Source organism: Somniosus microcephalus, chromosome 9 (assembly GCF_052327205.1).
Source record: "Somniosus microcephalus isolate GS21.2 chromosome 9, FLI_Smic_1.0, whole genome shotgun sequence".
NCBI classification, from domain to species: domain Eukaryota; kingdom Metazoa; phylum Chordata; class Chondrichthyes; order Squaliformes; family Somniosidae; genus Somniosus; species Somniosus microcephalus.
Window position 1 is genome coordinate 124,591,305 of NC_140995.1, and position 17,269 is coordinate 124,608,573.

Genomic DNA, 17,269 nt, shown 5'->3' on the forward strand with positions numbered 1-17,269 from the left:
TGGAAATGGAATTGGACACAGGGTCAGCTCTAACAGTCATAAATCAAAGAGACTACAAGCGGCTATTTTCACACATACCCTTGAAAGCTACAGAGATTGTCTTGAAGACGTATACGGGGCAAAAAGTCTACCCCAAAGGAAAAATAAGGGTGAAAGTGACATAAAGGCCAGGAAATACCTAAAATGGATGTATTGCCAAATGGAGGACCACCACTGCTAGGACGTGAATGGATCCGGAAGATACAATTAGATTGGCATTCCATACAGGCACTGAAGGTTGAGGCCAAAAAGGATGACGACATCACACCTGGACGACTGTCAAAAATGCTAACTGACGCAAAAGAAGTGTTCCAGGAGGGACTAGGAACACTAAAAGGAATAACAGCAACGATTAAAATAGAGGAAAATGCAAGCCCAAAGTTTCTGAAGGCCAGACCAGTGCCTTATGCGATCAGACCAGCTGTTGAAGCAGAGCTGGAAGGGTTGGAACGTTCAGGAGTACTGTCCAAAGTGTACTGGAGCGAGTGGGCTACACCCATCGTTCCTGTAATGAAGAGGTCGTTGAGTAATACGCCTGGAGAACCAAAGAAGGTCCGCATCTGTGGGGATTTTAAGGTGACAGTGAACCCAGTCCTTCACACGGTGCAATATCCGCTTCCACGAATTGAGGATATTTTTGCCTCGCTATCTGGAGGTAAACGCTTGACCAAAATTGATCTAGCCCAGGCGGACTTGCAAATGGAGGTAGAAGAAGCTTCAAAACATTACCTTTTGATCAACACTCATAAAGGTCTCTATCAATACAACCGGCTGGTGTTTGGAGTAGCCTCGGCTCCGGCTATCTGGCAAAGGGCGATGGATCAGGTCCTGCAAGGGATTCCAGGGACCCACTGTTATTTGGACGACATCTTGGTCACGGGCGAAAATGACGGTGATCACCTCGCCAACTTGGAGAAAGTGCTCACCAGATTAAAGGAGTATGGGCTACGAACTAATCGCCACAAGTGCGAGTTTTTCCAGAAACAGATCTCGTATTGTTGCCACGTCATCGATGAAGAGGGGTTACATAAGTCCCCTGACAAGATTGAGGCAGTAGTCAAGGCTCCAGCACCGGAAAATGTGTCACAACTGAGGTCGTTCCTCGGGCTGGTAAACTACGACCACAAGTTCTTACCAAATTTGTCTACGGTATTACACCCGCTGAACACCCTACTGCAAACAGGGGTACCATGGAAGTGGGATGACGAATGTAGACGAGCTTTCCAGAAGTGTAAAGAATTGATCACATCAAAAGAGGTGTTGGCCCATTTCAACCCAGCACTACCAATTCGTTTGGCATGTGACGCATCACCCTACGGTATTGGAGTGGTGCTGTCGCACAAATTCCCAGACGGGTTGGAGAGGCCAGTAGCCTTTGCGTCTCGGTCACTAACCTCAGCCGAGCGCAACTACGCCCAGATTGACAGGGAGGCCCTCAGCCTAGAATGGGGTGTAAAAAAATTCAACCACTATCTGCATGGGCAGACGTTCACCTTGCTGACTGACCACCAACCACTTGTCTCCATCTTTAATCCTAAGAAGGGCGTTCCAGTGATGGCTGCACAGCGGTTACAAAGATGGTCCCTGTTTCTAGGGGCGAATCAATATGAAATAGAATATAAAGGCACAAAACAGCATGGGAACGCTGATGGGCTATCGCGCCTGCCACTGCCTACTGTGGAGGAAGCACCAGCAGTGGACCCTATCAAGATATTTTATTCGTCAATAATTGAACGATTGCCAGTAACAAACGCGGATATAGAGAAGGAGACCCGCAATGATCCGACGCTGTCACAGGTATATGAATTGACGGTGAGGGGATGGCCAACACATGGCGACTCACTGTTGCCAGCATTCTCATCCAGAAGAGAACAGCTGTCAGTATGCCAGGGGACAGTGATGTGTGGATCCAGAGTGGTGATTCCACCCAAGTTAAGGGAGAGAGTGCTAAATGAGCTACATGAAGGTCATCTGGGGGGAGTGAAAATGAAAAGCCTTGCTAGGGCTTATGTGTGGTGGCCGGGAATCGATCAACAAATCGAAGACCTAACTAAGAGCTGCTTAGGATGCCAGAAGGTCCAAAATGCACCACCACATGCCCCTCTACACCCATGGGAGTGGCCCTCCTCTCCATGGCAACGGGTGCATATTGATTTTGCTGGTCCATTCCTGGACTCAATGTTCTTAATAGCAGTGGATGCTCATTCAAAGTGGCCTGAGGTGATAAAAATGTCTTCAACCACTACAGAGAAAACGATTGCAGTCCTACGGACCATATTTGCCAGAAACGGTTTGCCAGAGCAGATTTGCTCTGATAATGGACCACAGTTTGTGTCCGACGAGTTCCAAAAATTCATGAAAAGGAATGGGGTAAGGCATTACACATCCGCCCCGTATCATCCAGCCACAAATGGATTGGCTGAGAGGTTCGTACAAACCTTTAAGAAGGCGATAAAGGCCATGTGCGACGATGAAATTCCACTACAGCATAAGATGGACAATTTCTTATTAGCCTACCGAAACGCGACACATGCAGTTACCAACCAGACCCCGGCCATGATGTTCTTTAACCGAAGGTTGAGATCTCGTCTGGACTTGCTCAGACCAAATGTGCGAAGAAATGTTGAGGACAAACAATTCCAGCACATCAATGAGAAGCCGACAAGGAGCTTCAATGTAGGGCAACCAGTCTTGGCCCGTGACTATCAAACAGAGAAGTGGCAACCCGGAACGATATGTACAAGGCAGGGGCCATTAATGTACACAGTGGATGTCGGGGAGAACATTGTGAGACGCCACGTCGATCAGATCTTAGCGTCACAGGAACGCGTCAACCCCATGTCTCGAGTACCTGGGGATGAACCCGACATACCGGTAGCATCTACTTCAGACCCAGTAGCAGTGGAACCCGATGAACTACCCGATGAAAAGGGGTCAGAATCGCCTCTGCACCAAGAACAAGAACCTCTGGAAAGGCGCTATCCCGAAAGGGTCAGGAAGCCACCCCAAAGACTGAATCTATAAATGGACTTTTGTTGTTTAATGTACATGTTGAAATGTTAATTGTTATTTGAATATTAGTGGTATTACTAATCTAAAAGGGGAGGAATTGTAGTGTATGTGCCTTTAAGTCAGAACTACTTTTACAGCTCCTGTATACTGTAGTACCGGCAGTGACCACACCGGTATATAAGCTTTGCGCATGCCTCTGTACCCCCAGTCTAGAGACTACCCTCCTCCAGTAAAGACCTGTTATTTGTTAATGTACAGCATCCGTGTGATTATTTAATAATAGCATATCCACTGAACCACGGATCCAACGCTTACCATTCCAGGGTTTTTCGCCAAAAGTTCTCCTACATTAATATGTCTGAGGAGCAGTGTATGCGAAGGCTGCGATTCAGCAAGGAGGTGGCCACTGAGCTCTGCCACCTGCTTCAGCCAGATCTGCAGCCTCAACTGAGGAGCAGGACGTCTCTGTCAGTGGCAGTGAAGATAACAGTGGCTCTCAACTTTTATTCCACTGGTTCATTTCAATCAGCTACTGGGGACATTGCCAATATCTCCCAGTTCGCGGTGCATTGCTGCATCCGTCAGGTAACAAATGCCCTCTTTAAAAGGAGACAAGAGTACATCTCTTTCCCCATGACCCCGGACAAGCAGCAAGAACACGCAACGGGCTTTGCGATGATAGTGGGCTTCCCCATGGTGCAGGGCGTCATTGACTGCACGCATGTGGCTTTGCAGGCGCCGCAAGAGAATGCCAAGGATTTCCGCAACCGAAAGGGCTTCCATTCCTTAAACGTCCAGTTGGTCTGTGACCACAGACAGCTGATACTCGCTGTCAATGCCCACTTTCCAGGCAGCAGCCACGATGCCTTCATCCTGCGCCAGACTTCTGTGGCAGACCTTTTCCAGGCACCGCATCACCCAGGAGGTTGGCTTCTCAGGGACAAGGGATATCCTCTGTGCACCTGGCTGATGACACCGCTCCTTTCGCCCAGCACCCCTGCTGAGCTACGATACAACGAGAGCCATCAAGCTACCGGAAACATCGTTGAGCACACAATCGGCGTGCTCAAGCAACAGTTCCGCTGTCTGGACCGTTCTGGAGGAGCCCTGCAGTACTCGCCTGAGCGAGTCTCCCACTTCGTTGTTGTGTGCTGCATGCTGCATAACTTTGCAATCCTCAGGACCCAGCCAATGCCACCAGACATTGGAGCACCAGCAGAGGAGGAGGAGGAGGAGGAAGATGAGGAGGATGATCATCAGCAGCACCAAGGCGGGAGGGAGGCACAAAGTGGAAGGGCCGTCCGTCAAAGGCTCATAGCAAGTCGCTTCTAGGCCACCTCTGAGGGAATGGCTTCTGCCATTCAAACAACCTGAATGAAACCATCCCGCAACCCCTAAGCCGGTCAAGGCAACAATGAGTTGCAAAGACCAAACATGCACATTTTGAATACAGACACTTCTTTATTTCACAAATTCTGTGTGTCGCATTTCCGCATGACAAAGTAATCGAAAGAAACACAGAAAAAAGCAGTCATTCACATAACTGGCTCTCACAACCTGGAGGCAATGTCCAAAACAGTAAATACCTGTTTATTGTTAAGTTACAGCATCCGTGTGGTTATTGAAAAACAGCATACTCTCAGAATCACGGATCTAACATTGCCTATCTAATCACCCTACATAGATAATTCTTCTTCAGTCAATTGCAATACTTTAAGATAAGAACATAAGAACATAAGAAATAGGAGCAGGAGTAGGCCAATCGGCCCCTCGAGCCTGCTCCGCCATTCAATAAGATCATGGCTGATCTGATCCTAACCGCCAATCTACTATCACAGAACCATCTCCTGAATCTAACAGAATTAGACACACGAAATAGGAGCAGGATCAGGCTACACGGCCCCTGGGCCCGCTCCGCTACCCACAGGGCCATGACCGATCCGAACCTAGACTCATGTCCAAATTCCTGCCCGCTCCCCGTAACCCTTAATTCCCTTTACTTCTAGGAAACTGTCTATTTCTGTTTTAAATTTATGTAATGATGTAGCTTCTACAGCTTTTTGGGGCAACATATTCCATGGACCTACCACCCTCTGAGTGAAGTAGTTTCTCCTCATCTCAGTTTTGAAAGAGCAGCCCCTTATTCTAAGACTATGCCCCCTAGTTCTAGTTTCACCCATCATCGGGAACATCTTCCCCGCATCCACCCGATCCAACCCCTTCACAATCTTATATGTTTCAATAAGAGCGCCTCTCATTCTTCTGAACTCCAATGAGTAGAGTCCCAATCTACTCAACCTCTCCTCATATGTCCATCCCCTCATCCCCGGGATTAACCAAGTGAACCTTCTTTGTACTGACTCGAGAGCAAGTATGTCTTTGCTTAAGTATGGACACCAAAACTGTACGCAGTATTCCAGGTGCGGTCTCACCAATACCTTGTACAACTGAAGCAATACTTCCCTATTTTTATATTCTATCCCCCTAGCAATGAAAGCCAAAATTCCATTGGCCTTCTTAATCACTTGCTGCACCTGCATACTAACCTTTTGAGTTTTGTGCACCAGGACCCCCAGATCCCTTTGTACTTCAATACTTTCCAGTTTCTTGCCATTAAGATAATAACTTGCTCTACGATTTTTCCTGCCAAAGTGCATAACCTCACACTTTCCAGTATTGTATTCCATCTGCCAAATCTCTGCCCACTTACTTAGCCTGTCTATGTCTCCTTGCAGGTTTTTTATGTCCTCCTCACTCACTACTTTCCCTCCCATCTTAGTATCATCTGCAAACTTTGATATGTTACACTCGGTCCCCTCCTCCAAATCGTTAATATAGATTGTAAAGAGTTGGGGACCCAGCACTGACCCCTGCGGAACACCACTAGTTACTGATTGCCAGTCTGAGAATGAACCATTTATCCCAACTCTCTGCCTTCTGTTAGATAGCCAATCCTCTATCCATGCCAGAATATTACCCCCAATCCCGTGATTTTTTATCTTAAGCAATAATCTTTTGTGTGGCACCTTGTCAAATGCCTTTTGGAAGTCTAAATACACTACGTCCACTGGTTCCCCTTTATCCACCCTATATGTTACTTCCTCAAAGAACTCTAGTAAATTTGTCAAACATGACTTCCCCTTCATAAAACCATGCTGACTTTGTCCTATTAAATTATGATTATCCAAATGTCCTGTTACTGTCTCCTTAATAATGGACTCCAAAATTTTACCTACCACAGATGTTAGGCTAACCGGTCTATAGTTTCCAGCCTTCTGTCTACTGCCCTTTTTAAATAAGGGTGTTATATTAGCAGTTTTTCAGTCTGCCGGGACCTTTGCCGAGTCCAGGGAGTTTTGGAAATTTATTACCAATGCATCCACAATCCCTACCGCCACTTCCCTCAAGATGTGAAACACAATAACTTGTTTTTACATAGGACCTTATTACAGAAATTATCTGAATGAGGTGATACAAATACATCCGAGTGTGAGGGTGCCGGGCAGTTCCTTCAGTAACCTCTAGATGGCACCTTCACTTGTTTGTTTCCTTGTTAATTGTTTCTAGTCTCCTGTGTTAATTCTTAATTGACTGTTATTGGGCTTATGAGTTTCACCTGTGATTTGTAGTATATAAGTTCTGTGGTTTCTTCTCTCTGTGCTCAGTCCTGACAAGGGAGTTAGTCTTGATAAGGTTCTCTGTCTTGACCAGGTGCTCAGTTTTGGCTAGCCTTTTGCTCTGTGGCAGCTTGCCATGGTTGTTGCTTGTATTTAAGTCTGTGGTTCTTCCTTTTGATCTCGGTCTTGACAAGGTGCTGACAAGTTGCTCCATCTTGATAAGGTGCTCAGTTTGGACAAGCGTGTTGCCCTGTGGTAGCTTGTCTTGAGCTCTGTATTGATAAGCCGATTACCCCTGTGGTAGCTTGTCTTGAGTCTTATCTCAGCAAGCCTGTTGCCTAGGTGGTAACTTGTCTCGAGCTCAGTCTGGACAAGTGGGTTGCCTCATGGAAGCTTGCCCTGAGTTCCTATCTTGACTAGCCGTTTGGTAGCTTGTCTTGCTCTCTTATGTTTGTTACTGTTTTTCCTTGTGTGAATCTAGTAATGTGTTAATCTAGTAAAGTAATGTTATTTAAGCCTGCATACCTGCTTCTCGCCTCGTTTATCTGCACTTGGGTCCAGAACCAGCCTTGCCCGGACAACACGGCCCCGTTTATCTACACGGCCCCGTGACCCCCACCCCGTGACATCCGAGAGTGTGAGGGTTTACGGCTGATACTGTTATGAAGCTGTTTCACCTCCAACTGAACAGAAGTTCAGCAAAATTTATAATATCAAGTCAATTGTAATTGTTATCAAGTTATTGCAGACATTACTGTACTAATTAAACTGTTATTGTTAATGATTTAAATTAACTTAGAAAAATTTGGTCAAGTGCAATCACATGACAAAAAGCAAGCACAATCTTTTCACGTTCGATTGGTTTATCTTTCAGTATTTGTTCTATTGAAATTGTGATGTTTGTATGCTGAAATGAATATATCTGTGAAAAATCATTTCAGAATCAGCTAATCTCTTCATAGTTTGGTAATTGTTCTGTACTGGTAGATGCAAATATATTGGGCTCGAATTTCCCTGGGCCGTGGAGGTGGGAATGGAGGTGTGTGGGGTGTTAAAATTGCAGATTCGGGTACACGAACCCTTCCCGCCCCCAACCCGCCTCCATGCCCGTTTCCCAGGAGGCGGGTACCCGACCTGTGCTGGGAGCCGCCTCCCTGAGGCGGGAAGGGGATTAGTGCCAATTAACTGCCTGTTAACAGGTAGTTAACAGACAGTTTTTTGCCTAATTCCTATTTTTATCCCTGAAGTGTGGGCTTCCCGATGACTCCAAACCACGCCAAGTTAGCGAGGCGGACCGTCGGGCTGAAGTGCTTGGAGGGTTCGAGGTGTTCAGGTGAGCGATGGGTGCATGAGTGCAGAGGTAAGTGTGTTTGGTGTGTGTAAAGTGTTTAAATAAGTTTTACTTACCTTTACTTACTAATGCAGGCTTCCTTCCTTCAGGTCTCGGGAGTCCCTCATCTCACCGGCACAGAAAGCAGAATGGCCGTGAGCTGTCAAAAGTTGCAGCATTCAGCTTTCTGTTCTGGAAAGATTTCTAACTGAGTCTGTGGAGAAGGACTCAAGTTAGAAGTCAGATTGTCAGTGTTTGACAGCTTCACAGAGCTGTCAAATGCTGATATTTCATCTGTCAAAAGCTCTTGACAGATGAAATGTCAATCCCTGACGTCACCTGTAACCGGGTGTCCCTTAATTGGCCTGCTGAGCCCTATGGGTGGGCTCAACAAGGTCAATCAAGGGAAAATCACGTGGGTTGGCCTCCATCATGTCCCCATTGACAAAATCCAGCCCATTAAATCTACTAAAACTATTTTACACCAAAAAACAAAGAAAATTGTCTACATGTTTCTTTAGACAATCATTATACTGTACTTACCGCACATAGTATTTTGTATATTTTTAGTTCTTTATTTTCCTTCTTTACAGTCTCCATGCAAAATTCTACCATTGGGTCCTGTGATGAACTCATTTGCGGAGTATATTCCTCATCCAGAAGCACTGTTGAAAAGTAGTTGGCACGCAGTACCTGCTCTCACATACACCTTCTCTCTCCGACGCCTCCTGCTTTTACTAACTCCTTACTCCCTCACATCAGGCAAATCTCTAGACTCACATGACCTTATGTGACACGCAGGTTGAGATTATTATTTCTGTGATTACTTTATATCGCAATAAATTCTAAGTATGAGTTGTAAGTCTAAGTCAATTAACCTACTGGAATGTAATTATGGAAGGATTACATAACGTGGTTGCACATTTGCTATAAAAAAAAGCATTTGTTTAAAAAATAGTGTCAACAACTTCCTACTAAGCAGGGAATATGCCTGATTTCATGGTTGATTTTCAATGCCATGGGCAACTCCCATTTTCCGGTCTTTCCTCAATCAGTTAGCAGCTGCAGTGATGTCAATTCTTGGAATATCTCCACTATGTGGATCAGCATCCAGGACAAGCTGGTACAATGATTAAACATGCCCGAGTCAGCAAACAACATTATCAATCTTGAGTGTTTCCAGATTACTTCATGACGAACCCATAATTACACGTCTAATTGCAGGATACTTATGGGAGTGACCGGAGGCGCTGGATCTCAGAGAATAGCACAAAATGCTAAAAAGCTGTGATGGGGCACTTGGTGAAGAGGCAGGCAGCAGCACCACCGACATAACACGATTTTCATCACTCACTACAAAGGATCAAAGCTTTTCCTCTTGTGCATTCTTCCAGCAAACCCTGACAGCTAAAGAATCTTGAAGCGAGTTCCAGGACCCAAAAAATAAGAGTTTTAGGGATAAGTAGCTGGAGATCTGAACAGGGGAGAGGGAAAAAAGAAAAACACACATAAATCAATAAACAACATTGATTCACTAACAATCTAACAATAAAACAAAGCAGTCAATTCAGCTATTTCATGCAGACTTAAAAGACAACATAGAAGACAAAGAGCAAATATGTTACAAACAAAATACAAAAAGATCAGGTGACAACAACAACTTGCATTTATATAGTGACAACAGAACAATTACAAGTTGTTTTCTGGTTGAAGTGCTCTTGTGATCCCCTCCACGCTGCAGAGGTACAAAGTCCAATAATGGCAGCTGCTGATGGATGGTTTCCATGGATTTTCCAGCAAAGCCTTCCGCCTGTTCTCCCTCATTTATTGCATGTCCTGTATAAGGACTGTAATACTGTCAAAAAGAAAACAATAACAAGAATATAATTGTCTATTATTTTGCCCAGAAGAATCAAATACAGGGTACACATGATGCCTCGACTTACTGTGATGTGCGTGGGGGTAGGTGACCACATCCCTAGATGGTGCCACGTTTGAACACTCAGAAAAGAATTTTAAATAGAAGACTGTTCTCTAGTTGATATGTATACCTTGCTTTGTGTCCTATTTCTCCCCTCACAGGTTTCCCCTGCCATTCAGCCATATACCTCTCTTAGCCCCAAAATTGAGATGGACTGCCAGCTTTGTAGGTCACTGCCACTGTCTTCTTTTATTTCTTAGGCAGTCCCTCAGAACCGAAGATGACTTGCTTCCACATTAAAAATGAGTTCTCAGGTGACTGATGAGTCCAATGCGGGACCTACAGTCTCTGTCACAGATGGGGCAGACGGTGGTTGAAGGGACGGGTGGATGGGGTGCTTGGGTTGACGTGCGCTCCTTCTGCTGTTTGCGCTTGGCTTCCGCTTGCTCCCGACGAAGAGACTCGAGGTATTCGGCACCTTCCCGGCTGCTTCTCCTCCACTTTGTACAGTCTTGGGCCAAGTATTCCCAGGTGTCGGTGGGGATATTGCACTTTTTCAAGGAGGCTTTGAGGGTGTCCTTGAAGCGTTTCCTCTGCCCACCTGGGGCTCTCTTGCCGTGTCGGAGCTCTGAGTAGAGTGCTTGTTTTGGGAGTCTCATATTGGGCATGCGGACGATGTGACCCGTCCATCGGAGCTGATCGAGTGTAGTCAAAACTTCGATGCTGGGGATGTTGGCCTGAGCAAGAACATTGACGTTGGTGCGCCTATCCTGCCAATGGATTTGCAGGATCTTGCGGAGGCAGCCTTGGTGGTACCTCTCCAGTACTTTGAGGTGCCTGCTGTACATGGTCCATGTCTCTGAGGCATACAGGAGGGTGGGTATTACTACTGCTCTGCAGACCATGAGCTTAGTGCCAGGTTTGAGGTCCTGGTCTTCAAACACTCTCTTCCTCAGGCGACCAAAGGCTGGCACACTGAAGGCGGTGTTGGACTTCGTCATCAACGTCTGCCCTTGTTGACAGTAGGCTCTCGAGGTATGGAAAGTGGTCCACGTTGTCCAAGGCCTTGTCATGGATTTTGATAATTGGGGGGCAGTACTGTGTGGCAGGGGCAGGTTGGTAGAGGACCTTTGTCTTATGGATGCTTAGTGTAAGGCCTATGCTCTCATACGCTTCGGTGAAGGTGTTACCGATGGTTTGGAGTTCGACCTCCGAGTGTGCGCAGATGCAAGCGTCGTCTGCTTACTGTAATTCGATGACAGAGGGAGGGACGACCTTGGATCTGGACTGGAGGCGACGGAGGTTGAACAGTTTCCCGTTTGTTCTGTAAATTAGCTCCACTCCAGTGGGGAGCTTACTGAGGGTGAGATGGAGCATCGCTGCAAGGAAAATCGAGAAGAGCGTTGGTGCGATGACACAGCCTTGCTTGACCCCAGTCCGTACGTGAATTAGGTGGAGCCGTTGGTCAGGATCACAGCTTGCATGTCATCATGAAGCAGACAGAGGATGGTGACAAACTTTTGAGGGCAGCCGAATTTGAGGAGGACACTCCATAATCCCTCACGGTTGACAGTGTCAAAGGCCTTTGTGAGGTCAAAGAAGGCCATGTACAGCGGTTGGCGCTGTTCTCTGCATTTCTCTTGTAATTGGCGCGCGGTGAAGATCATGTCCATTGTGCCCCTTAGTGGGCGGAATCCGCATTGCGACTCTGGGAGGAGCTCTTCAGCCACTGGGAGAAGGCGATTGAGGAGGATTCTTGTGAAGACTTTCCCTGTGGCAGACAGCAGGGAAACTCCTCTGTAATTACCGCAATCAGACTTGTCACCTTTCTTGAAGATGGTCAAAATTACGGAGTCTCTGAGATCTCCTGGCATCCTCTCCTCCTTCCAGATAAGAGAAATTAGTTCATGAATTCGCACCAGTAGTGTTTCCCCACCATGCTTTAGCACCTCGGCAGGGATTCCATCTGCTCCTGAGGCCTTGTTGTTCTTCAGTTGTCGGATGGCCTTTTCAAACTCATGCCGGGCTGGGGTTGTGCTGAGATGGTGGCAGGTAGCATGCTGTGGGATGGAGTTGAGGACACTCGTGTCGAAGACAGAGTCTCAGTTAAGGAGATCTTCTTCCAGCGGCACTGGCTGTCTCCCTGTCCTTGATGAGTACCTCTCCGTTCTTGGCCCGCAATGGGGTAGGACCTTGGGTGCTTGGGCCATAGGCCGTCTTGACTGCGCTAAAGAATCCACGCACGTCATGGTTGTCAGCTAGCTGCTAGATCTCCTGCGCTTTCTCCACCCACCACCTGTTCTTTCGGCCACGAGTTTTTTGTTGGACCTTGGCCTTCAGGCGTCTGTAGAGCTGCTTTCTTGCTCTCGAGTTCTGTTGCTGTTTCCAGGTCAGGAATGCCTTGTGCTTGCAGCTCATTAGCTCCTGGATCTCCTGGTCATTCTCGTCGAACCAGTCTTGATGTTTCCTGGTCGAGTGACCGAGCGTCTCTTCACAGGTGCTGATTATTGAGGCCTTGAGTGCAGAACAGGTGCTGTGGACACTCTGTGTCTCTGCATCACTGGGAGTCGTCGGGTTGTTTGTGAGGCACAGGCTGAATAGGGCTTTCTTAGCGGGGTCTTTGAGTGCTCCAGCGTTGATTATCCTGCAGCATTTTTTCTGTTGCCGCCGCGGTTTTGGGGCTACATTGATGGAGATGACAGAGCGGATTAGGCAGTGGTCTGTCCAGCAGTCATCAGCTCCTGTCATGGCGCGGGTGATGCGTATGTCCTTGCGGTCCCTCACTCGGACAATGACGTAGTCCAGCAGATGCCAGTGCTTGGAGCGAGGGTGTTGCCATGAAGCCTTGTACTTGTCTCTCTGACAGAACAAGGTGTTGGTTATGACAAGGCCATGTTCTAAGCATTCTAAGGAGGAGGGTACTGTTGGAGTTGTCTTTCACTACCCCCTCTCTACCGATCACACCTCCCCAGAGGTCTGTGTCCTTTCTAACTCTGACGTTAACGTCGCCAAGGAGGATCAGCTTGTCGCCCGTTGGGACTTGGGACAGGGATTGTTCGAGGCTGGAGTAGAATTCCTGTTTGGTATCGTTTGTGGCTTCCAGTGTTGGGGCGTACACACTGATGACCGTAGCGCACTGGTTCCGGGCTAGGGTGAGCCGTAGAGTCATGAGGCGCTCATTTATACCGCATGGGGAGTCTCTGAGACACCCAACTAGTTCAATTTTTATGGCGAAGCCTACCCCATGGAGGTGGCGTTCTTCTTCAGGTTTGCCTTTCCAGAAGAAGGTGTAGCCATCGCCTTGCTCCTTGAGCTGGCCTTCCCCTGCCCGCCGGGTCTCGTTTAGGGCAGCGATGTCAATGTCGAAACGTCTGAGCTCCCAGGCAACAATAGCAGTACGGCGTTCCGGTCTGTTGCTGTTGGGGTTGTCCATGAGGGTCCTGACGTTCCAGGTCCCGAACTTCATTTTAAAGGGTGGAAGATGCCTGTGCGTGAATTCATTTAGCGTGGGGTGGCCGTTGCACACCAGCTACCACATGGGCTTGACAGAGCAAGGTCTTGGTCCAATGGCAAGAGGATCCAAGACGATTGGAGACCAGTCTCTGTTACATCGGCCTAGCACACACACACAAACATACTGCTACTGTCCTCCTCCCTCCTTCCCGCAGGTCCTCTCTGCCTGGGTTTCATAGGATGCATTGTGGTCCTCCCAACCTTGCTGTTGGCCCGTGCCGCACCTTCCCTGGACCCCGACCCCGCTGCTGATCCACGCTGTGCCACTTCTGGGCCTTGACCTTGCTGCTGGGCTTGTCCTCGCCCATGGGTCCCGGCCTCAGACATGAGTGATGTTGTCTCTCACAGGATTAAATTAGCACTGATATTCTCACGATCCCTGGCCCTGAGCTCCACTCACGATCCACTAGCCGCTAGATCACTAGTCTAGTGGAGAAGCTAGCCTTGATCGCAGAGAGGTCTGGGAATTTGGAAGCTAAGTTTAAGTGAAGAGCCAGTGCTCACTGATGAGAACAAAGAACAGACATGGTCGGGGGATGGGCAATGGGCTCAGGTAACTTTAACCTTGCAGCTTGAATTTGCAGTTAAAATGCACCCACTAGTAAGAGCCAGAGGAACTTAAACAGCAGAAGAGAGGAGGCTGGGGGAGAAAGAGCAAAGGATGGCAACAGATGGCTAAAGATGGCAAAGGAGCTCCCTAGGGAGCTGCCAGCCCAGGAGCCATCTTGTCTCTTTTGCAGTTCTGTAGACTTTGCCACTGTAGCTCTTAACAGGCTGTTAAGAGGCAGAGAAGAGCAGCCTAGAGGAGACATTGAGGTAGATTTTGACTTTGTACGATAGTGTAAAATGGGTGATGGCGAATCAGCAGCCTGTTTTACATCTCTCCCGATTCACTAGCACCCATTTTACACTATCGCACAAAGTGAAAATCTACCCTACCTTACCTGACCTACCCTCAGGCCTCTGGGTGGTGCTTGGCCTCAAACAAGGCAGCCAGGACCTCAATAAAGTGAGGGGGTTGAACATCCCTCAGTCAGTGATTCTGCACAGTAACGGTAGTGCTCCATTGCACTGTGCTGATTTAGAAAAACCTTTTGAAAATAGGAAATAGATAATAATCAAACCATGTGAGAAAAATTGGATCACTATGCGTTATGCCAGCATAGTCGATTGAATATATTGTTACTTAATGTACTATGCTGACTCCATGTTCATCAAGGTGCAGTGAACATTTCTTGTTTATCTGGTTGACAAACAGATTGTATAAATGTTATTGAATCTATATGAACCTTTAATGCTGAGGTGTTTAATAATATTCTTCAAATGTCCCATCATTTGCATGAAAATAACAATATGTGAAATTGATGGATAATACTGAAATTTAAGTGACGTGGACACATCAGTTAAAGAGTGTAAAATCTTGAAGAAATTTTCATGACTGCCTTCATCATTTTCTTTTAATTTCTGTTTGGTTTTATAAATAACTAGCTGGAAATTTCTCAAATGCATTATATTTATCCCATAGAAAATGTTATAGTTGGGTACATGATTGTGCCACAGAGTGCATATCACTGGTGGAATTTCAAGACAATTATGTTGTATCCAAGAATATTTTTATTAGGTACATTTTAATTTAATGATTTATTGCAAAATATAAAAACTGTGCTGCTTAAATAAATTCTGGTCGTACATTGTAGGTGTTTGAGGAAAACAATTTTCTTCTGAACCTCTCTCCATCCCTGATTATAAATGAGAGTTTTGTTACTGCCATCCAATCTGTGTCAAAACAACCGTACTTTTCACTAAATTGTGATGCAATACAACCAACGGTTCAAAAACAGGTGCAGTTACGTACATTCATAAGGAAAGAACAATCATCAAGATCTATATTTTGGTACTGCATTGTTGCAATTGCCCAAAAATTGCTGTCAAAATAACGGCAAGGCTAACAGCGCTTTTATGCGTAAATATTTATGCGTAAATGCCACAGCGATGTCAGGCGAGAGCAGATGCACGATTAAATGCGGAAATCCAAATGTTGCTGTCCGAGATGTACCGCTCTGCTGTTAGCTTTGCGGAAACAGCATCTTGCTGTCTGGCTCATCATTGAAATGCATTTGTTATGTTCATTAATAAATAGACATTCTTATTATGAACACAGCTAGCTTTTGCTAGTTATTTTATTGAGCACATGTGGACTTGTACAGTATCTTGTAGAGGCTTCCATCTTGACTGCTGCCTTGTGGGTAGCCTAGCCTCATGGGTAATGTAGTCTTAATATAATATATCGCTGGGTAGTGTAGTCTTATACATTCGGCTATATACAGTGCTACGGCTCCACCTAGTGTCCACTATAGAATGACATGCTATTGATCACTACATCCCCCTTTCTTTGAGGTTTAACAAAATCAATATCAATCAACTTTCAAGAAAACAATAAAGATAATATCAGTAACACTTTTGTTAGTGCTCTATAAACATAAACATTTTCTAAACAGTCAACACATTTTCAAAGCTTTACATTGTACTCAAAGATTAAGTCTATCAGGCTCTTTTACTTCATGTGTGGATCTTCTCAACACGGGTAAGTCTGATGTGTCTTCATGAGATTGTTCTGGCGGTGAATGACAAGATGCAGTTGCGGCATTGTCATCAATCTGGTCTTGAATAGTCTCTTGTGTTTTTAGGAGGGAACGGCGGTTTCTCCTGAGAATCTGTCCTTCCTCAGTTCTAACAGTGTATGACCTTGGTCCTACTTCCTCAAGAACTGTAGCTTTCCTGTTCCATGCATCTGGATCCTCAATCCTGACAACATCATCCTTTGTCAATGGTTTTAGAGTTTTGGATGACTTGTCATAGTATGATTTCTGTTTCAGCTTTAACAGTTGAAGTCTCTGTCTCAGTTCCTCACTTTGCTGTTCTTTTGCACAGCAGGGTAGCGTGGTGCACAACTTGCGACCCATTAGTAGTTCAGCAGGTGAAGAACGACAGTCTAAAGGTGAGGCTCGGTAGCTCAGCAGGGCGAGATAAGGATCAGACTTGCTTTCTGTTGCTTTCTTCAGTAGCTGCTTGAGAACTTGAACACCTTTCTCTGCCTTACCATTTGACTGAGCATACAAAGGACTGGATGTGATGTGCTGAAAGTCATAATGTGCTGCAAACTGTTGCCACACCTTACAGTTGAAGCACGGACCATTGTCGCTAACAGCAATCCTGGGAATTCCATGTCTGGCGAAGATGGATTTCACATGCATTATGACACTGCTTGCTGTACTGCTTGAGAGCAGCGCCATCTCAGGATAGTTAGAATAGTAGTCAATCACTATTAGATAGTCTTTACCATTTAAATGAAAAAAGTCCATACCAACCTTTTGCCATGCTGCTGTTGGTATGTCAGCTACTATCATTGGTTCCTTTGCTTGTTTGTTTTGGTGTTTCTGACATGTCTCACATTTGCCTATCATGCTCTCAATGTCCTTATTTATGCCAGGCCAATAAACAGTGTCTCTTGCTCTCCTTTTGCATTTTTCAATTCCGAGGTGTCCCTCATGAATCCTTTTGAGCATGTCTTGACATAGAGCCTGTGGAATGACTATTCTGTTCTGTTTTAGTAATAGTCCACTTGCAACACTCAATTCTGACCTTATGTGAAAATATTTTGGACAGGAACCTTTTGGCCAACCATGATGAATGTTCTCTATTACTGTTTGTAATACTGTATCTTTTACTGTTTCTTCTGCTATTTGCTTTGATTTTGTGTCTGACATGGGCAGCGCAGCAGTGACCATACTCACATGAACATCCACGTCTTCTTCAGTAGAGCTCACATGACTCATT

The 17,269-nt window shown here is 46.0% G+C and overlaps 1 protein-coding gene across 1 annotated transcript in view; it reads right to left on the reverse strand.

Annotated features, from left to right (window-relative positions):
- Window positions 1-8,885, reverse strand: part of LOC147112660 (ectonucleotide pyrophosphatase/phosphodiesterase family member 3) — a 156,753-nt gene extending 147,868 nt beyond the window's left edge. Inside the window, exon 1 of the mRNA XM_085997123.1 lies at window positions 8,542-8,885. Within this exon, the coding sequence (XP_085853249.1) occupies window positions 8,542-8,634 (93 nt within the window). The 5' untranslated portion in view covers window positions 8,635-8,885. The remainder of the gene's footprint in view (window positions 1-8,541) is intronic.
- Between the last annotated feature and the right edge of the window lie 8,384 nt (window positions 8,886-17,269).